The sequence below is a fragment of the Lolium perenne genome, chromosome 4 (assembly GCF_019359855.2).
Source record: "Lolium perenne isolate Kyuss_39 chromosome 4, Kyuss_2.0, whole genome shotgun sequence".
NCBI lineage: Eukaryota > Viridiplantae > Streptophyta > Magnoliopsida > Poales > Poaceae > Lolium > Lolium perenne.
Window position 1 is genome coordinate 345,033,179 of NC_067247.2, and position 15,444 is coordinate 345,048,622.

General features: G+C 44.0%; 3 protein-coding genes across 4 annotated transcripts; 1 reads left to right on the forward strand and 2 right to left on the reverse strand.

Annotated features, from left to right (window-relative positions):
- The first annotated feature begins 1,277 nt into the window (after positions 1-1,277).
- On the forward strand, positions 1,278-8,924 carry LOC127297089 (COP9 signalosome complex subunit 1-like). Of its 2 annotated transcripts, XR_011743944.1 has the most exons (5): positions 1,278-1,534; positions 1,633-1,945; positions 2,883-3,003; positions 7,685-7,791; positions 7,880-8,924. XR_011743944.1 is itself a non-coding variant. In XM_051327349.1 (3 exons), the coding sequence occupies exons 1-3, from the start codon at positions 1,445-1,447 to the stop codon at positions 2,915-2,917; spliced, it is 438 nt and encodes a 145-aa protein (XP_051183309.1). In that variant the 5' UTR covers positions 1,278-1,444; the 3' UTR covers positions 2,918-3,091. The 2 variants fall into 2 exon arrangements, 1 of the variants encoding a protein (XP_051183309.1); XM_051327349.1 differs by lacking the exons at positions 7,685-7,791; positions 7,880-8,924 and having other exon boundaries at positions 2,883-3,091.
- Positions 8,925-9,490: 566 nt separating this feature from the next.
- Positions 9,491-10,300, reverse strand: LOC139839349 (auxin-induced in root cultures protein 12-like). The gene has a single exon (XM_071829402.1). It carries the CDS (start codon positions 10,242-10,244, stop codon positions 9,657-9,659), a length of 588 nt encoding a protein of 195 aa, XP_071685503.1. The 5' UTR covers positions 10,245-10,300; the 3' UTR covers positions 9,491-9,656.
- A 1,237-nt stretch (positions 10,301-11,537) lies between these two features.
- Positions 11,538-15,078, reverse strand: LOC127297088 (mitochondrial import inner membrane translocase subunit TIM22-3). The gene is made up of 5 exons (XM_051327342.2): positions 14,819-15,078; positions 14,320-14,384; positions 14,154-14,226; positions 14,013-14,066; positions 11,538-12,090 (listed from the first exon to the last, which is right to left on the reverse strand). The coding sequence occupies exons 1-5, from the start codon at positions 14,985-14,987 to the stop codon at positions 11,861-11,863; spliced, it is 591 nt and encodes a 196-aa protein (XP_051183302.1). The 5' UTR covers positions 14,988-15,078; the 3' UTR covers positions 11,538-11,860.
- Positions 15,079-15,444: the final 366 nt, after the last annotated feature.

A 15,444-nucleotide genomic window follows, 5' to 3' on the forward strand; every position in this document is an offset into this window, starting at 1 on the left:
AAATAAAACCATCTTGAGTACTATGCGCTACTTCTTCTTTAATAATTTCATGTGTATAGACCACTCTTTCAATATACCTAATCCTAATAAATGCGGGTTGGTTTGGAGAAATCAATTTCTCATGGCCCATACCTAGTTTATTAGTAGCACATTTGGATAAGATTTTGAAGCTACAATTAGTTAGGCAATTTGACCCGAACTTAATAGTAACATGACTCTAGGTTCTTTTGGAATTGAAGTGACAAGAAATTTAGTCTAAAATGATCTAGCTCCTTGTTGTTCTGGTCAATAAATATACCAAGTAAATAATTTTTAATTAGATCCCACAATTGTTGGTAAAATAAGAAAGACGGCCCATCATGTCAATTATCCACCTTTATCATAATAACTAAAATATCATCCGTAAATGTAGGAATCATGTCTTTCAACTATATCCAAATAATTCTTGTTATTATTCATGACATCTCTTTGTGGAACTATTGACCATGGAATTTCTTAGTCCGGGGTAATTGTTTATCTAGAATGATTACTTGTTGGAATTTGAACTTGACGAATTTATACATACTCAATGTTTACTTAAGAAAGATTAGTATTGGAATACATTATTAACTATACTGGAAAGATCACCCCCGTACAATGCTGATTAGAAGGAACTCGGTTGATTGTCAGATTACAACCCTGATGAAAATTAACCTACATAATTAAACTATGAATTTAATTATGACACGTGACTCACACATGTGTCTTATAAATAAATAACCAAGCAATGTTTAATTATAGATGGATTACATTGTGGTTGTTAATCTTATGTGGACTTTGTTTGGAACAATATTTTAAATAACTTGGAAGCTTATCTTTAAATAACTCCTCTAGCCGCAATTGCATTGTGAGCGGCTCTGTGGATAGGTGGAGAAATAGTGGGTATGACAAAACCTAATTTTTAAATCTCCATTTTGGTTTTCAGAACCTTTTTCAGTATCAACTCAGAAATTTTCTAAGAGTTTCTACGCTAAGGTTTTTCTCATACCCAAATAAAGTTTTATAGTACTGCACTTGGACGAAAAGTGCCTTGGGCACATGCGCACCAATCCTCCCGGTTTCTGTAAAACATATTTCTGAGAATCTAAAAAATCTGAAATTCAATACCTACATACATATAAACATTCCAAAGGTAGAGTAGAAATTTCGGAGGAACATATGTTGAATTTTGAGCTATATGAAAAAGGCAATTTTTTTGTATCTGACTTTTCTATCTCTATAGACAGACATAAATTTGTACTCCCTCCGTCACAAATTAGGTGTCGGACGGGCCTTTTTACAAACAACACCCCCACAAATTTCCGACCAACTCCGCGATCCCTGGCAACTCCACCCTCACTTCGTCGTCCTCTCCTCTTCCACCCGACGACGCCGACCGCTCGCCGACGGAGCCGGCCGCGTTCCGATGGCGCCGGCCGCCTTCGCTCCACCCCCTCCCAACCCAAGCCGGGGTCTTTTCTTCTACCACGCCGCGCTGCTGCATCCTCTCCCTCGCGTGCGTCCTCGCCGCCTCTCCCTGTTCCTCTGGCCCGTCGTCCTCTTCATCCACAACTTGAAGGTGCGATTTTTTGCCTCCGGCGGCCGGATTTGCAGGCGCTTCTCGATCTAATGTTGAGGTGCGGCTGCTGCGACGGGGCGCGGCTGCTGCGACGGGGCGCGGCTGCTGCGACGGGGGCGTCTGATGGCGACGGTGCGGCTGCTGGCGGCGGGGAGCCCTCCCAGGCGCTGCTCTCCGGCGACCAGTTTGACGTCGAGGTGTACGCCGTGCAGTACTCGGGCCGCACGCGCGTGGCGCGGCTCCTCTTAATCGCGGGCAAGTGCGAGTCGGAGCAGATGAGGCTGGATGCGCTCCGCCTGGCCTACGAAGGGTCCCTCAAGGGCGAGGACACGGCCCTCCACCGCGACGGTATGTATTGGTATTCCCCTCTGTTGATTGCTGCTGCTGACGATGGATTTTTGGCAAGCTTCCCCTCTGTTGATTGCTGCTGCTGGCGATGGATTTTTGGCAAGCTAAACATGATTACAGTACTCCCTGTGATATAGCTTTGGAAGCAAAATTGAAACCACAATCCACACTTGAGTACTGATGGTGAGGTTATTGCTCTGGAAGCAAAATTAAAACCACAATCCATATTGGAGTAGTGATGTTGAGGTTATAGCTGCATATGTAATCCCTGTGAGATTCAGTCAACCAGTGGACAAAGGGTGATAAGATGCTCCAATGGAGTAAAGTTTTTAGAAGCCACAAATTAGAAAGTCACATACTCCAATGGAGTAAATTGTTAGCTTTACTACTGGAGTACTCCCTGGAAATTGTTAGCTTTACTACTCCAATGGAGTACTGGACATTTTTACTGGAGTAGAATAGGTTAGCTTTACAACTGGAGTACTCCCTGGAAACCATATGGTCTATGGAGTATTTCCATAATTGCTTAGCTCATTATTTCCCATTCATGTTGCTATAGCACTCAAACTTACAAATAATTACTGGAGTAGTTGTCAAATTTGCACAGGTGTCAAATTTGTTTGGAACCAGAACACCCTTTGCTTTGCCTTGTTTTATAGTGAGCTCAGCTTGGCCACTTCATTTGCTATCTGAATAGCAATAGTACAGCCATAATCAAAGATCATTGTGCTACTGTTCCTATTTTAAATATACAGGAGTAACACCATCCTAGTGTGGTAGTGTAAATAGCTAAGTAGATCAGACTGTCCTTGCACTCTGCCCACAATCCACTATCTAATAAGAGTACAAGGTCTATTAACCGTGATGCAGCCTTTGTTTCAACAAAGCACCACATTGGGTGAATCTAATCTTTTGAGACCACATTTTCTTTTTACAGACGCCATGCCCGTCGGTACCCGTGATGCATTCTGATCCAGGGAAGAGCTTTCGGAAGATGTAGACAAATCTGCACCCTTTTGCTTCTTCATATTCATTTGATGTTCAGTCACTGCAGAAAGGTATTGATTAGTTACTGCAAATGTACTCCTCTTGGTTTCAAGCAGATTATAATTGGAAATAAATCTTACCCAAGTTTTCAAAGGCAAACACATTATGGTCATTAACAGGGTACATCCTCTTGGTAGCACTAGGGACACCACTATTAGCTTCCTGTAACAAACTTGAGAACCATGGAAACATGCCATGCCTAACATAGAAGAGCAGATACGCTTCTTGGTTTAGTGCGCTTGTCTCAGTAATTGAATCAACCTGCAAGTGAAAATATGTGTTATAAGATGAAAATATCCGTGGCATGAAAAAAGAAAGAACAATTAAGTACTAGCACTTACAAGTGAGTCATTCATCAAGTGCCAACTAGTTGGTGAAGAACGAATGGTGCACATGTAGTGGCCAAAGTTAGGCAAGCCAGAATGCTTAACAACGCCATACAAATCATATTTTAGGCCCTGATGCATGTTAAAATACAAGAAAAACATCAAAATATGCTTCATCGATAAACCAAGAATGGTGCACATGTAGCTCACCTCTTTGTCTGGGTTAGTGTGGAATAGCTGCAAATCAAGTTGTGATGGGTATGCCACATGTTTGTCAATTTTATCAATGTAACCATCAAGGGTAACTGTGAAGCGCTTTAGTTGAAATGCTACCACATCTAGTGTTGCATCAAGCACAAGCTGTTTGTCCTTACACACTTGGCCATTACAACTTTCACATTTTAGCTTGTGCTCAGCATCACCTAATTGTTCCACCTTAGTAAAAGACTCCAATGCAGCAACAAGGTCATCAACCTGATCGATCTCCAAGCTGATATCAAGAAAGGGCTCAAATGTCTCTGAGCAGTGACCGCAATCATGGCATGTCAACTACATGAAGAGAATTGTATTACTCCAAATAAGCCATAGTAGTTTGAACACAACTAAGCAATAAGAAGTACAGTACATACCAGGCTTTTCAGTCTACCTCCAAACACCTGATCGACAATACTTTCCCCATCAATTGATTTGGGATCAAGGGTACACTTATGCAAATTTTCCAGCAAGCAACTTAATAACTCATGTGCATCCTCTTGTTGTCCTGGTATAAAAGCTGGAGATAATTCTTGTAAATCTTGTTAAGGAATTGACAGTATGTAAAAAATTCACCAAAATTAAATAAAGCAGAGGAAACATATCGTCAATCCAAAGGATACTGCTTAAATTATTTTTGAACCTTGCTGGCACTAAAACAGACCCAGGGCTTTGAATTGATTCTTTCATTTGTGCTTTTAGGGCGCATAAAGAACAGAACCCAATTTCATCATCTACATGGTAAGAGTAGAACATATCATGCAAAGCAAAGTCATTAGGAGAAATCATGCCATTAGGAGAAACAATACATACATGAGCATGGACTGGAGTGGTCAGTGCAACGAATTTTCTGAAATAGTGGGACAGTATGAGTCATGCATTGAAGAATTGCATTTAGAAAGCACGTGTTGCCCATATTCCGAAGACCAGCTCCCTGCACAAAGGAGTGTTACAAAGTAATAACGAATGAACACTAACATATTACACTAGGAGTACTATGTTACATACCACTAAATGGGGTTTCCTCAATGAAATGGAAACTTCCTTATTTTCCTTTTTATGGGAGTTTCGCTGCTTAATTTTAGGAATGGGCGCTGATTGTTGCTTAGCTTGCACCTGCATTAATTTCAAAAACAAATTGTATGAGCAACACTAGTTAGATTTGAAATTCAAATTAGTCTATCTGAATCTTTACCTCTGCTGCTTTGATAAGGTCTTTAGTTTTTACAAGTAGGTCCGCCGAGATAGTTAGAGGCATTCCTAGACTACCTTCTGCCTGGAGGCGGTTCTTATTCATGTGAGAGATATCGTAGTCTATCCCTCCTCCTTTTTCCATCACCCCAATCATACATGATTGGAGTGTCACGAAGGTTCGAGAGAGTTTGTTGACCTCGTAGTTATTATATTCTTCCTCCACACCTTCTATCAACTCTCGAATATTGTTTGGTGCTCTAGTATCGGTGTGGGACTCCAGAGACCTAAAGAAGCCTAGATCTAGCGCATTTAGGTCCGGACTATTTGGAGGTTGCTGCAACAACTTGATGTCCAAATCAGTCTGTGCTACGGCCTGTCGGAAACCCTCATCATTAGGGAGGACATGAGGTTTGGCATTGTCCTGCTGGATGAAGATTGTTCTTCCTACATCCTCATCAGGCCACGTGTCCTGGATGGCAGGAATCACTAGCTCGCAGAGATAGTTCCTCATGACATCTCGGGTAACTTTTATGGGTTTTACCTCGATTGTCCCCTTTTCTCTGTTCTTACTTTTTTTAGCAGCTGGAATTTCCTTTACAAATGCCCAAGTTCCAATCTTGCCATCAAACGTGACTATGTCACCTTCACCATACCTCGGCCTAGCAACCGCAGTTAAGAACATCACTTTGGCGATGTTGTTCTTGTTCTTCACTGTGCGCAAGGGTTTAGGTTCTTTGGGGAGAAGGTAGTATGTGTTCTTCACCCTACTCAGAATGAACCATTTCTCATCTATGTGGACCATGTCGTCCATAACCTTGAATGTTGGCTCGAGAGATGGCAAAGAGTTCTCATTGAGCATAGCGAGGCAGAATTTCATTCTCTGGACCTTGTTTGCTTCTGTCAACAACGGCTTCAGGGTGTTACTGTGTCGATTCAGCTCACCCCACTTAAACCTTCGGTGTAAGGTTGTGCGGTTAACACCTAGGGCCTTCGCTAAAGATCGGATCGTCCTCCGTTTATTCAGTGGGATTGTCGGTACCCTCGAGAGGCCCAAATCTATTCTCTTACGGCCAACATGACCCTTCTTTTGGTTCGAAACATCAACTCTTCGTTTCCCTTCTGCAATCTGATTCTTGCCTAAGTTCCACACCCTTTCGACTGTTCGTATACTTGTGTTGAGCATTTCTGCTATGAGTTGCTTATCCTCTTTCGTAAAACCTCCATCTCTTCTTCTGATTACTTCTAAGGCAAAATAAAGACCATATCTTTCCTCATCTCTCAGTTCTTTGCCTCTGTCCTTCTCCAGCATCGTCTCATCACCCTTGCCTCTGTCCTTCTCCAGCATCGTCTCATCACCCTTGCCTCTGTCCTTCTCCAAAGATCGTCTCATCACCCTTGCCTCTATCCTGCTCCAGCATCGTCTCATCACCCTTGCCTCTGTCCTTCTCCAGCATCGTCTCATCACCCTTGCCTCTGTCCTGCTCCAGCATCGTCTCATCACCCTTGCCTCTGTCCTTCTCCAGCATCGTCTCATCACCCTTGCCTCTGTCCTGCTCCAGCATCGTCTCATCACCCTTGCCTAGCATCGTCTCATCATCTCCGCCTCTGTCCTGCTCTAGCATCGTCTCATCATATCTGCCTCTGTCCTGCTCTAGCATCGTCTCATCACCTTTACCTCTGTCCTTCACTTGCATCTGTTGTGACGGGCTCAAATTGAGATCAATGACAACATCCTTGCCTCTCTCGTGCACTTGCATCTGATGTGATGGGCTCAAATTGAGATCAATGACAACATTGTTCACTCTGTGCTGCTCTAGCATCTGATGTGATGGGCTCAAATTGAGATCAATGATAGCATCCTTGCCTCTTTGTTGCTCTTGCATCTTATCACAATGTACTCTCATCCGAGGGAATCCCAGTCTCATATGGATCAAAGGTTTGGAGAAGATGTCCTCTTGGCGCATTCTGTTGTATCTCCACACATCTTTTGCACTAAGAGGTGCTTTCTTCCTCTTGGAAACAAGCATATATAGTTTGCCGCCGTCAATTTGTTCATTCATATAGCTGTGCAGAGAGAAGATTAAATTTAGTCCACATGAGCATCGAACTCCTTCAAAAATCACAAAAAGAATTGGAACTTACTCATTGGAGAGAATTAATGGATCATCATATTGGAGTCTCGTCTTGTTGTTTATTCTCTTTCTCTTGTTATCTTGTACCCCTCTTGTTCCCTTGACCATATCCTACAAAAATATTCATGCTATAAAGAATATACAACACCAAAACAAATGCAACAATGCTATAAAGAAAATGATTATGCCAACAAAAAGAAAGCATGATCTTGTTTTACTTTTTGGAGCCACAGTATATGAATTTCTGAATTTGTTAAGTGATAATTCCATATGCGCAGATCTAAAAATCCACTTTCATTGCAGGAGGCTTCTGGATAATTTGTTTCAGTACATCAAAGGTTCCTGCTGACAGGAGTTCAAGTTGGTCTTGAACCTGCTGATCCAGTCCCACCTATTACTGACAAGCATGTTAACGCTTCTGGTGGATCAGTGGATTCACAACAGAAACACTTGGCGAGGAAAAATCCAACAGTGTTACTTTCAGGTGAAAGCAGTGTATCTATACCCAGCCAAAGTGCAACTAGTGGTGATCCAGTCAGTTTCACTGTGCATGATATACTGACAACTACAAGCATCAGGTTACTGACAACTACAAGCATCAGGTTAATGAAAATGCCTTTCCCTCTTATAATTTCTAGGAGTAGCTTCTGAATATTGATCGGTTACTGACAACTACTCCGGCGGTTAATGAAAACGCCTTTCCCTCTTGTAATTTCTAGGAGTAGCTTCTGAATATTGATGCTGTATCCTGCTTTATCAAGCTGTTGTTATGCTGAATATTGTTGCAGGATATGCTGGAGTCTCTTGGAAATACAAAATGATGATGTATCCTGCTTTATCAAGCTGGTTTATCTGATGGGCTCCCTAAGTTTGTGAAGGCTGAAGGATATGCTGGGTAAGTCGATGCAAGGAAACGAAATATTGGAATCTATTGTTCTCTGTAACTGTAACCTCACTCTACTGAAAAAATGTTGGGTATGCAGATTGTACAAGGGGATTGTTCCACTCTGGGGTCAAATTCCATGTAAGTTTCTGTTCCTGCTTATTGTAACTCTGGGGTCAAAGTCAGGCATTTACTTGCACACCGTTCTTCTTGAGATCAGAGTATGATATCCAAGATTCTATGTGTGCATATAGAGATATTTTTGCACTGCTTGAGATAATGGTGTTCATTGTTGCTGACAAAGTACAGTACTTTCAGATAATACAGTAAGGAGTACTTTCAGATAATGGTGTTCATTATTGCTGAAACATATGATGTGTATCTTTTTCAATACATGTACAGTACTGTACAATCTGCAGGTTATGCTCCAGGATCTACAGCTTCAGCTCCAGCAGTTTCAGGAGTATGCCAGGAATGGGGTACCTGCACAGGCTCCAACAGCTTCAGCAGTTGGTCTTCCACAGCAAGATCGCCCGCCTCCACTCCACCAGGGTCTTCCACCTCCACTCCTCGAGCTCCAGCGGCGCCAGTCTGCAAGAGGTCGCCGACGCGAAGGGTGGGAGGTCGCGAGCCCGCCGGCGTGGGCCTGTGAGCTCCACCGGGTGGCCCGTCGGCACCAGGCGGCGAGGGGCGAGGGACTCCGCCGGCACCAGGCGGCGAGGGACGAGGGACTCCGCCGGCGCCAGGCTGCGAGGGGCGAGGGACTCCGCCAGCGCCAGGCTGCGAGGCGTGCGGGACTCCGCCGGCGCCAAGCTGAGCGGCGCGTGGATCTCCGGCGGCGGCGCGGAATTTCGGCGGCATCAGGCTGCGCGGGGCGCAGAATTTCGGCGGTGTCAGCGCGGCGCGATCCGCCGGTGGGAGTCGCCCGCTGCCAGGCTGCACGGGGCGCGGAACTCCGGCGTCGTCCGGGGCACGATCGCGGCGCGCGATCCGCCGGCGGGAACCAGCTGCAGCAAGCCCGCGCACGCGATCCTGGGAGATACGATTGGGGATTCGATCGTGATGTTTTCGAAATACTAAGGGTTCAATTGCAAAAACTGTTTTACACTAGCCCTGCGACACCTATTACGTGACGGAGGGAGTATTTTTTTTCCGTTAGCTTAAAATACGACGCAATTTCTAGCAAAACTTGGCATAAGTATTCAGGACATATGCATGAATTAAATTTTATGATTTTCTGAACCATAGAAGTATAATTTTTAAATATTTTTAAAACCAAGAGCACTGGTGTTCGGGTGCACCAAATCTGCTCTCTTGGACGAAAATTGTCTTTGTATACATTCTTCACTAAAGGGGATTTTTTGAACCTGGGTTCAGCGAAACCCGATTAAGTTTACTCTAGTAGTAAGTTACGCAGTTGCTCCGATCTCAAGTTATAAAATTTTCGGAAGGGGTGAGTCTACATACTTTCAAATTTAGGTATAAAAAATGGCACGTGCGTACATACGTGCATCCTATATATGAAAAAAAAAATTGAAATTTTTGGAGGTTCGAATATACGGATTTTAGGCCCATATAGTAAACTGGGTTCATGGAACCCATGTTCTACTGTGTATTTTCAATTCTTCACATGGATCTAATAAATCCTTCCCCGCAAAATATACCAATAAAAAGTTCGTACGGAGTATAAATTTTTGCAGCCACTGCATTTACCTAGAAAAACTTGTAAACAATTGTTAACTGGAAGCAGTAATATGAAGCAAACTAGCACTCCCTTTAATTATGTGAGTAAACATGTACTAGTACTATAATGCTACTAGCGTGTAGGGTGTACATTTTTATTCAATCAAACCAGCAGCAGCAACGCGAGAAATATTTCAGCCGGACAGGAAATCCTGCTTCTTGACGCTGTGCAAGTTCGCTCCTGACATCGGGTGCGGCAATATGGCCCCCGAGCCGCTGAGCGGCCCGGCCTGCCACACCGTGTTCTGCGTTGTGGAGTTCCCCGGCAGCGCCACCGTGACGTATATCGTGTAGGCGCCTCCCGCGTACTCGGCGGTGGGCGGCACCGGCACGTCGAACTTGAGGGTCCCGTTCTTGAGGCTAGGGGACGTGCTCTCCAGGACCGTGGTGAGCACGGACACGGCGCCGCCGGCGTTCTGCGAGGCGACGAACACGCTGCTACCGGCCATTCCGGCGCCGGCGGTGTTGATTCCCCAGGCCACCCACCCGCCGCTGCCCGACGGCGCGCGGAACGCGAGCTCGGCGGTGCCGTTCCCGGCGTGGTACGTCCAGTGCAGGCTGGCGCCGAGCACCGGGAGGGTGTCGCACCGCTCGAACGACCGGCCCGCCGGGAACGTGGCGTTCGCGCAGCCCTGGGCCGTGGCGCCGGCCGCGAGCAGCAGCACGGTGGTGGCTACGGCTAGGAAGAGGAGGAGCGACGCCCTGTGGCCTGGCCTCGCCATGGTGCTAGCTAGCTAGGTAGCTAGAGCGCGCGAACGTACGTGGAGTCTTTGCTCGTGTCGGCCCCGAGGCAGCTGGAGGTGCAAGTGCAATGCAGCTTGAATGCAGAGAAAGGGCTATTTGTAGTAGACTAGTAGGACGATCGACGTGAAAGCCGGGGCACGTATGTGTTGAAGCCTTGAAGGTCCGTGTACGTACGGTAGGAAGCTTCAGAGTTGACGAATCCTGCAATTCCGGACTCTTGAAGCATCACACATGAATGATGTAAAAAAAGGGCACCAAAACAGATGCCTATAATTTTACATTACCAGAAATGATGTATTTTGGGAGAGGAGTCGATTAGAAGATGATGCATTTTAGGTTGCGAGGAACCATGTGAAGACTTCAAATTCGACGTTTCGAACTTAAAATTTAACACTTTGACATCGAATTAGCACTACGAACGCTTGAAATATCGATTGAACACTTGAAATTCCGATTGAGCACTTGAGACATTGATTCAACACTAAGAACATCGACTTTTACCATTTACGTAAACATAAAATTCAAAAAACATTTACGTAAACATCAATAGAACATTGATTAAACATCCATAACTCTGACACTATAAACATTCAGACACCAGCACTACCTTAGAAGTTAGAACCGACACTATAAAAATTTCTATCCTGCTTACATCTAGTCGTTGCAATAGAACCCCTATTGGTTAGCATTTTTTTTGTTTTACAACAGCTGCAACCTACTGTACAAGGGAATGGGTGTCAGTTTTTCTTAAGTTTTAATCAATCGAGTAAATCCTCCTAGATAAGCATCCACGCTCCGTGTAACATTGTGCCGGATGACATAATTACCACCTGTTTTCGCCAATTTGGTCGGCTATTCGTCCTGAAGAATTGTACGCGTTGGCAGAAGCCTCGTCACGTCCGTACACTCCGTTACAAGCCATGCGTTCTGCTGCTGCCACCTTCTTCTCACTTTCTGTTGATCAATCGTCGCATGACTGAACTTTTTTCTCACCGAAAGTAACTCCCATTTTCTTCACTACTCGATCGGCCAAGGTGTCGTCGCTGCAACGCGATCTGCCGGTCAGAGGACGGCACGAAACGGGAAGCATACCCGGAGAGGGGAGCTGAGCATAACATTGAACGATTGATCAGTTGCAAATGGCGGTTCAATCAAGCTGATGGTTGCTGCCGTGCCGTGCCGGAGGCGCCGGTGTTCACGTTTGTATGTGAAAAAAAAAGTCAGCACTGCTGACCATTGCACACTTGATAGGAAGTAGGAACACATAAACAAGCAAATAACCGTCAGCTTCATTCAACTAGTATAACAAAACCATATCCCAAGTGTGAAACACAAGTAGACCGTGCAAAGGTTGCAGAACAGATAATCCTTTGAGACGATTTATCACGGTTTTTATCTGCCAGGCCAACAAAATCCATCCACGATATCATTAAGCAAACGCACGGGACAAGATGCAGCGACCAAAAAACCTGGCCAGAAAGCAAACGATCTAGATCTTCGACATTATCCAAAGGCAAAATTTACATACGCTAGGAAATACTGGAGCTAGCTAGGTTTCCTGAGCATATCTCTGTCTCCCGCCTAATGATGCTGTCTAGTGCTTGGGCTTTACCAGTGCCTGGCAGCATGAAGCTAAAGCATCTGAAGCATCGAGAATTGGTGGCAAAGTGAAAGGAGGGAGGACGCTGCCATTGTCATGCGCAAAGGTCAAAGCGTTCCCGGCGAGAGTGTGCGCCATCGCAGTCTGCTGCTTGTTGAGGCCCTCCATGATGCATGAGAATGCTGCAAAGGTGGCGCAGTTCTGAAGCAGCGCTTGAGGTGTACCTACATTAGGAGAAGCAAGCCTGTAAGGAAACTACATCACCAAAGTTCCAACAATTGACAAAAGGTAGTGGTCGTTATTTACAATAATAATATATATTAAAACTAAGTAGGGTAGCACATGCACGAATGATCCCCACAAAAGAAAATCATGCTTCATATATCCTTTCAGTGCAAATGTTTTCGTTCGATGGGTCAACTGAAGGCCGCCAACTAAGGACCCTAGCTTTATTGCGAGCCAAAAAAGCCTGAAAGCTCAGCCTTAGTAGAAGTAGGCAGCAGCACTGGGTGGACGGGCTATCCGCCCTTAAGTTGTATTACCAGCCATTCTGGAGGAGCAGTTGATTTAGCAATTTTTAGTCTTCATCTATCAGGTGTTTCATCAATTTTAGGTTCTATCAATTTTATAACAACTATCTTCAACATGCGTGGACCTGGAATGACTATGCATAGATTACCACTTTTTGTGTGGTCCGTTCTAGTGACAGCATTCCTACTTTTATTATCACTTCCGGTACTGGCAGGGGCAATTACAATGTTATTAACCGATCGAAACTTTAATACAACCTTTTTTGATCCTGCAGGAGGGGGAGACCCAATATAATACCAGCATCTCTTTTGGTTCTTCGGTCATCCAGAGGTGTATATTCTCATTCTGCCAGGATTCGGTATTATTAGTCATATCGTATCGACCTTTTCAAGAAAACCGGTCTTCGGGTATCTAGGCATGGTTTATGCCATGATAAGTATAGGTGTTCTTGGATTTCTAGTTTGGGCTCATCATATGTTTACTGTGGGCTTAGACGTTAGCATTTTAGCTTCTCTCCAGTGCAGTTAGGGTTTCGACAAGGAATACCATTTGGATAAGGCAATACGCTGCGTATCTTTTGCGACATGTGTAAAGGAACAAAGATGCAGAGTGAACAAAAAGAGGTGTTATTAATTTATTATGCATAGGAATGTGTTAAGCATATCATCAACTTAGCCACTACATTCCCAAGATGCGTGTAACGCATAAGAACGTATTTAGCATATCGCCAACTTCCCCTGTACTGCATACATATTAGCATCACTAAATTACCCTGAATAATCTGTGCAAAATCAAAATCAAGCAATGCATAAGTGGTCCAGTCTGATTGGACCACAAACTGTGCAGTCCCGAACAAGGCTCCTGATTTAGTGAATTTATTACACATGATATTGGACTTCTTCTAAATTGACTGTTCTGAAATTCTACAATAACTATACGACGCAATTCAGCCTTTATTTCTAAGCAAACTTAAGTATATATTCGTACTTTAATTCTCAAAATAACTATGATATCAAATACACATCTGGAACTGGAACCACACCACAATTATCACTCAATTGATAACTTGCACAGTTAGGTAACAGACCATTATCCTAATCAAGTAATAATAATGTGTAATAAAGCGCATTTACAAAGGGAACAATTTAGTAACACAAATTTTTCACAAAGATGACCTTTTTGGGTGATCAATATAGAAAGAGAAATGGTTGGGCGCCTGTTATTGGGAGGCTGAAAAACTAGTGTCTTAAGCTGTTTTCGGTTATGATGTTTCCATGTAATGTCAGGTTTGAATGCAGTAAGACTGAGGGTGTTTCTGGACATGTAATGGAGCTACTTTTTTTTGCTTTTTTCTTGCATCTTATGTGTGCTGTAAAACAATGGCGGATTCTTTAATTGAAATTGACGCTAGGGCTTGTTGTTTTAAAAAAAAAAAGGCAGATTACAATATGCTGTTTAGGTAATCCAATAAAAGGAAATCTGATTGACAGAAAGTGAAAAGAGCCATAAATCGCTTGCAACTATACTAACAATGTTGATATCCCATCTTCTCCTTACTCTACGAAACAATACAAAGTACAATAGTAAGTAAGCTGTTTGTTCAATGTGAATGTACCTGGAAAGCTCAAAGCAAGACCAGTGCAGCAACCAGCAATGCCAGAATTGATAACTGTCAAAGAAACATATGTGAGTTCATGCTACGTATCCAACTATCAAGGTGTTAACAGAAAGCTTGCCACTAAGAAGATACACTCACTATCATCTTTGCCACGCAGCTTTCTCAACAAGCACAAAACCAAGCTCTGCACGCCAGAAAGAACTGCAAAACTCTAATCCAGAAAATTTATATTATGAGCAAGCTGCCTGGAAAAGGCTAGTTCAATTTGCATGTTAAATATATGCACACAAACATGAAAACTAACTTTGGCAGAGGATCCTGCATTGCCGAGTGAGCCCTTCAAGCCTTTCTTTGTTAGCAAACCTTGTCCTGCAAAAGAATCAGATATGCAACATAAGGAATTTGTTTAAGGAAGTTAAACAGGTATCACAGGCGCTGTTAGTGACAGCATATGAATCAGTAGTGCTTCCATTATGCTAAACACCAATAAGGGTCTAAAATTAATATTAAATGAAAACAAAGAAATTCAAGATTAAATGGATGAAAGGAATTCTAGATTATACGAATACATGGAGTATTATAATCTTAGACTATAGCAAGAACTGGGCGCTAAACCCAAGACAAAGAAATTTCCTCTTATCTTTTACAGTATTTTGAGATCAAATTTCCTCTTATCGACTGCCCTAACAAGAACCGAGCTCCCAATACAAGAAATTTCGAGACTACCACCAGAGGAATAACTAAACCATCACCGCAGAAATAAAGTAACCCGGAAAGGAGAAGAGGGGAATTGCGGTGATTACCATATCCAAAGATAGATCCAACGAAAGCGCCGCCGGCGAAGTCACCGGCGGAACGCGTGAAGCATACGACCGGGGCGGCAGCAATAAACGGCGGAGACCCGGACGCGCCTCCCTCGCCGGGGTTGGTGCCCTCGTCGCCGTCCGGCTGGTTCTCGCTCTTCGCCGCCATCGCCTCTCCGCTCGGCAGTTTCGTTATCGTTTGCCCAAGCCCAGGGTTGGAGCGTACTGTAAGACGGAGACTCCAGAGTCCAGACTCTGGTAAGGGTAGGTTTCTCCAGAAATGGGCCGGCTGGGTTTAAAAGCCTGATCACTAAAAGAGGCCCATGCAAAGCCCATTCCAGAGGGAACCCTTTTTTTTTTAGATTTAATTTGCGACTTTATTAAACTCCGGCACCCTCGGTTGCCAAAAATGTTTACAATAAGTTCTGGGGTTCCCCCGACCAGATATTACAGACTTTGTTCACGCAGCCAAATTTCGCTAACTTATGCGCAATTTCATTGCAAGATCGACGTGCATGCCCTACTCTCACTTCCTCAAAACCCTGGAGTAAAACCTGATCTCTTCCACGATCCGTCTCTGGGGAGTCCCATCTCCCGCGCCAGCTTCAAACCTCGGCGGCATGGCG

Bases quoted from the DNA above. Each gene is read 5' to 3' on its own strand.
- LOC139839349 (XM_071829402.1), bottom strand. From the start codon at position 10,244: ATGGCGAGGCCAGGCCACAGGGCGTCGCTCCTCCTCTTCCTAGCCGTA.
- LOC127297088 (XM_051327342.2), bottom strand. From the start codon at position 14,987: ATGGCGGCGAAGAGCGAGAACCAGCCGGACGGCGACGAGGGCACCAAC. The intron at 14,385-14,818 runs GTAATCACCGCA...ATTCTTTTGCAG, and splicing joins TGGATCTATCTTTGGATATG to GACAAGGTTTGCTAACAAAG. The intron at 12,091-14,012 runs GTACATTCACAT...CTCCTAATGTAG, and splicing joins TCTTGCTTTGAGCTTTCCAG to GTACACCTCAAGCGCTGCTT.
- LOC127297089 (XM_051327349.1), top strand. From the start codon at position 1,445: ATGGCGCCGGCCGCCTTCGCTCCACCCCCTCCCAACCCAAGCCGGGGT. The intron at 1,535-1,632 runs GTGCGTCCTCGC...CCGGATTTGCAG, and splicing joins TGCTGCATCCTCTCCCTCGC to GCGCTTCTCGATCTAATGTT. The intron at 1,946-2,882 runs GTATGTATTGGT...TTCTTTTTACAG, and splicing joins CACGGCCCTCCACCGCGACG to ACGCCATGCCCGTCGGTACC.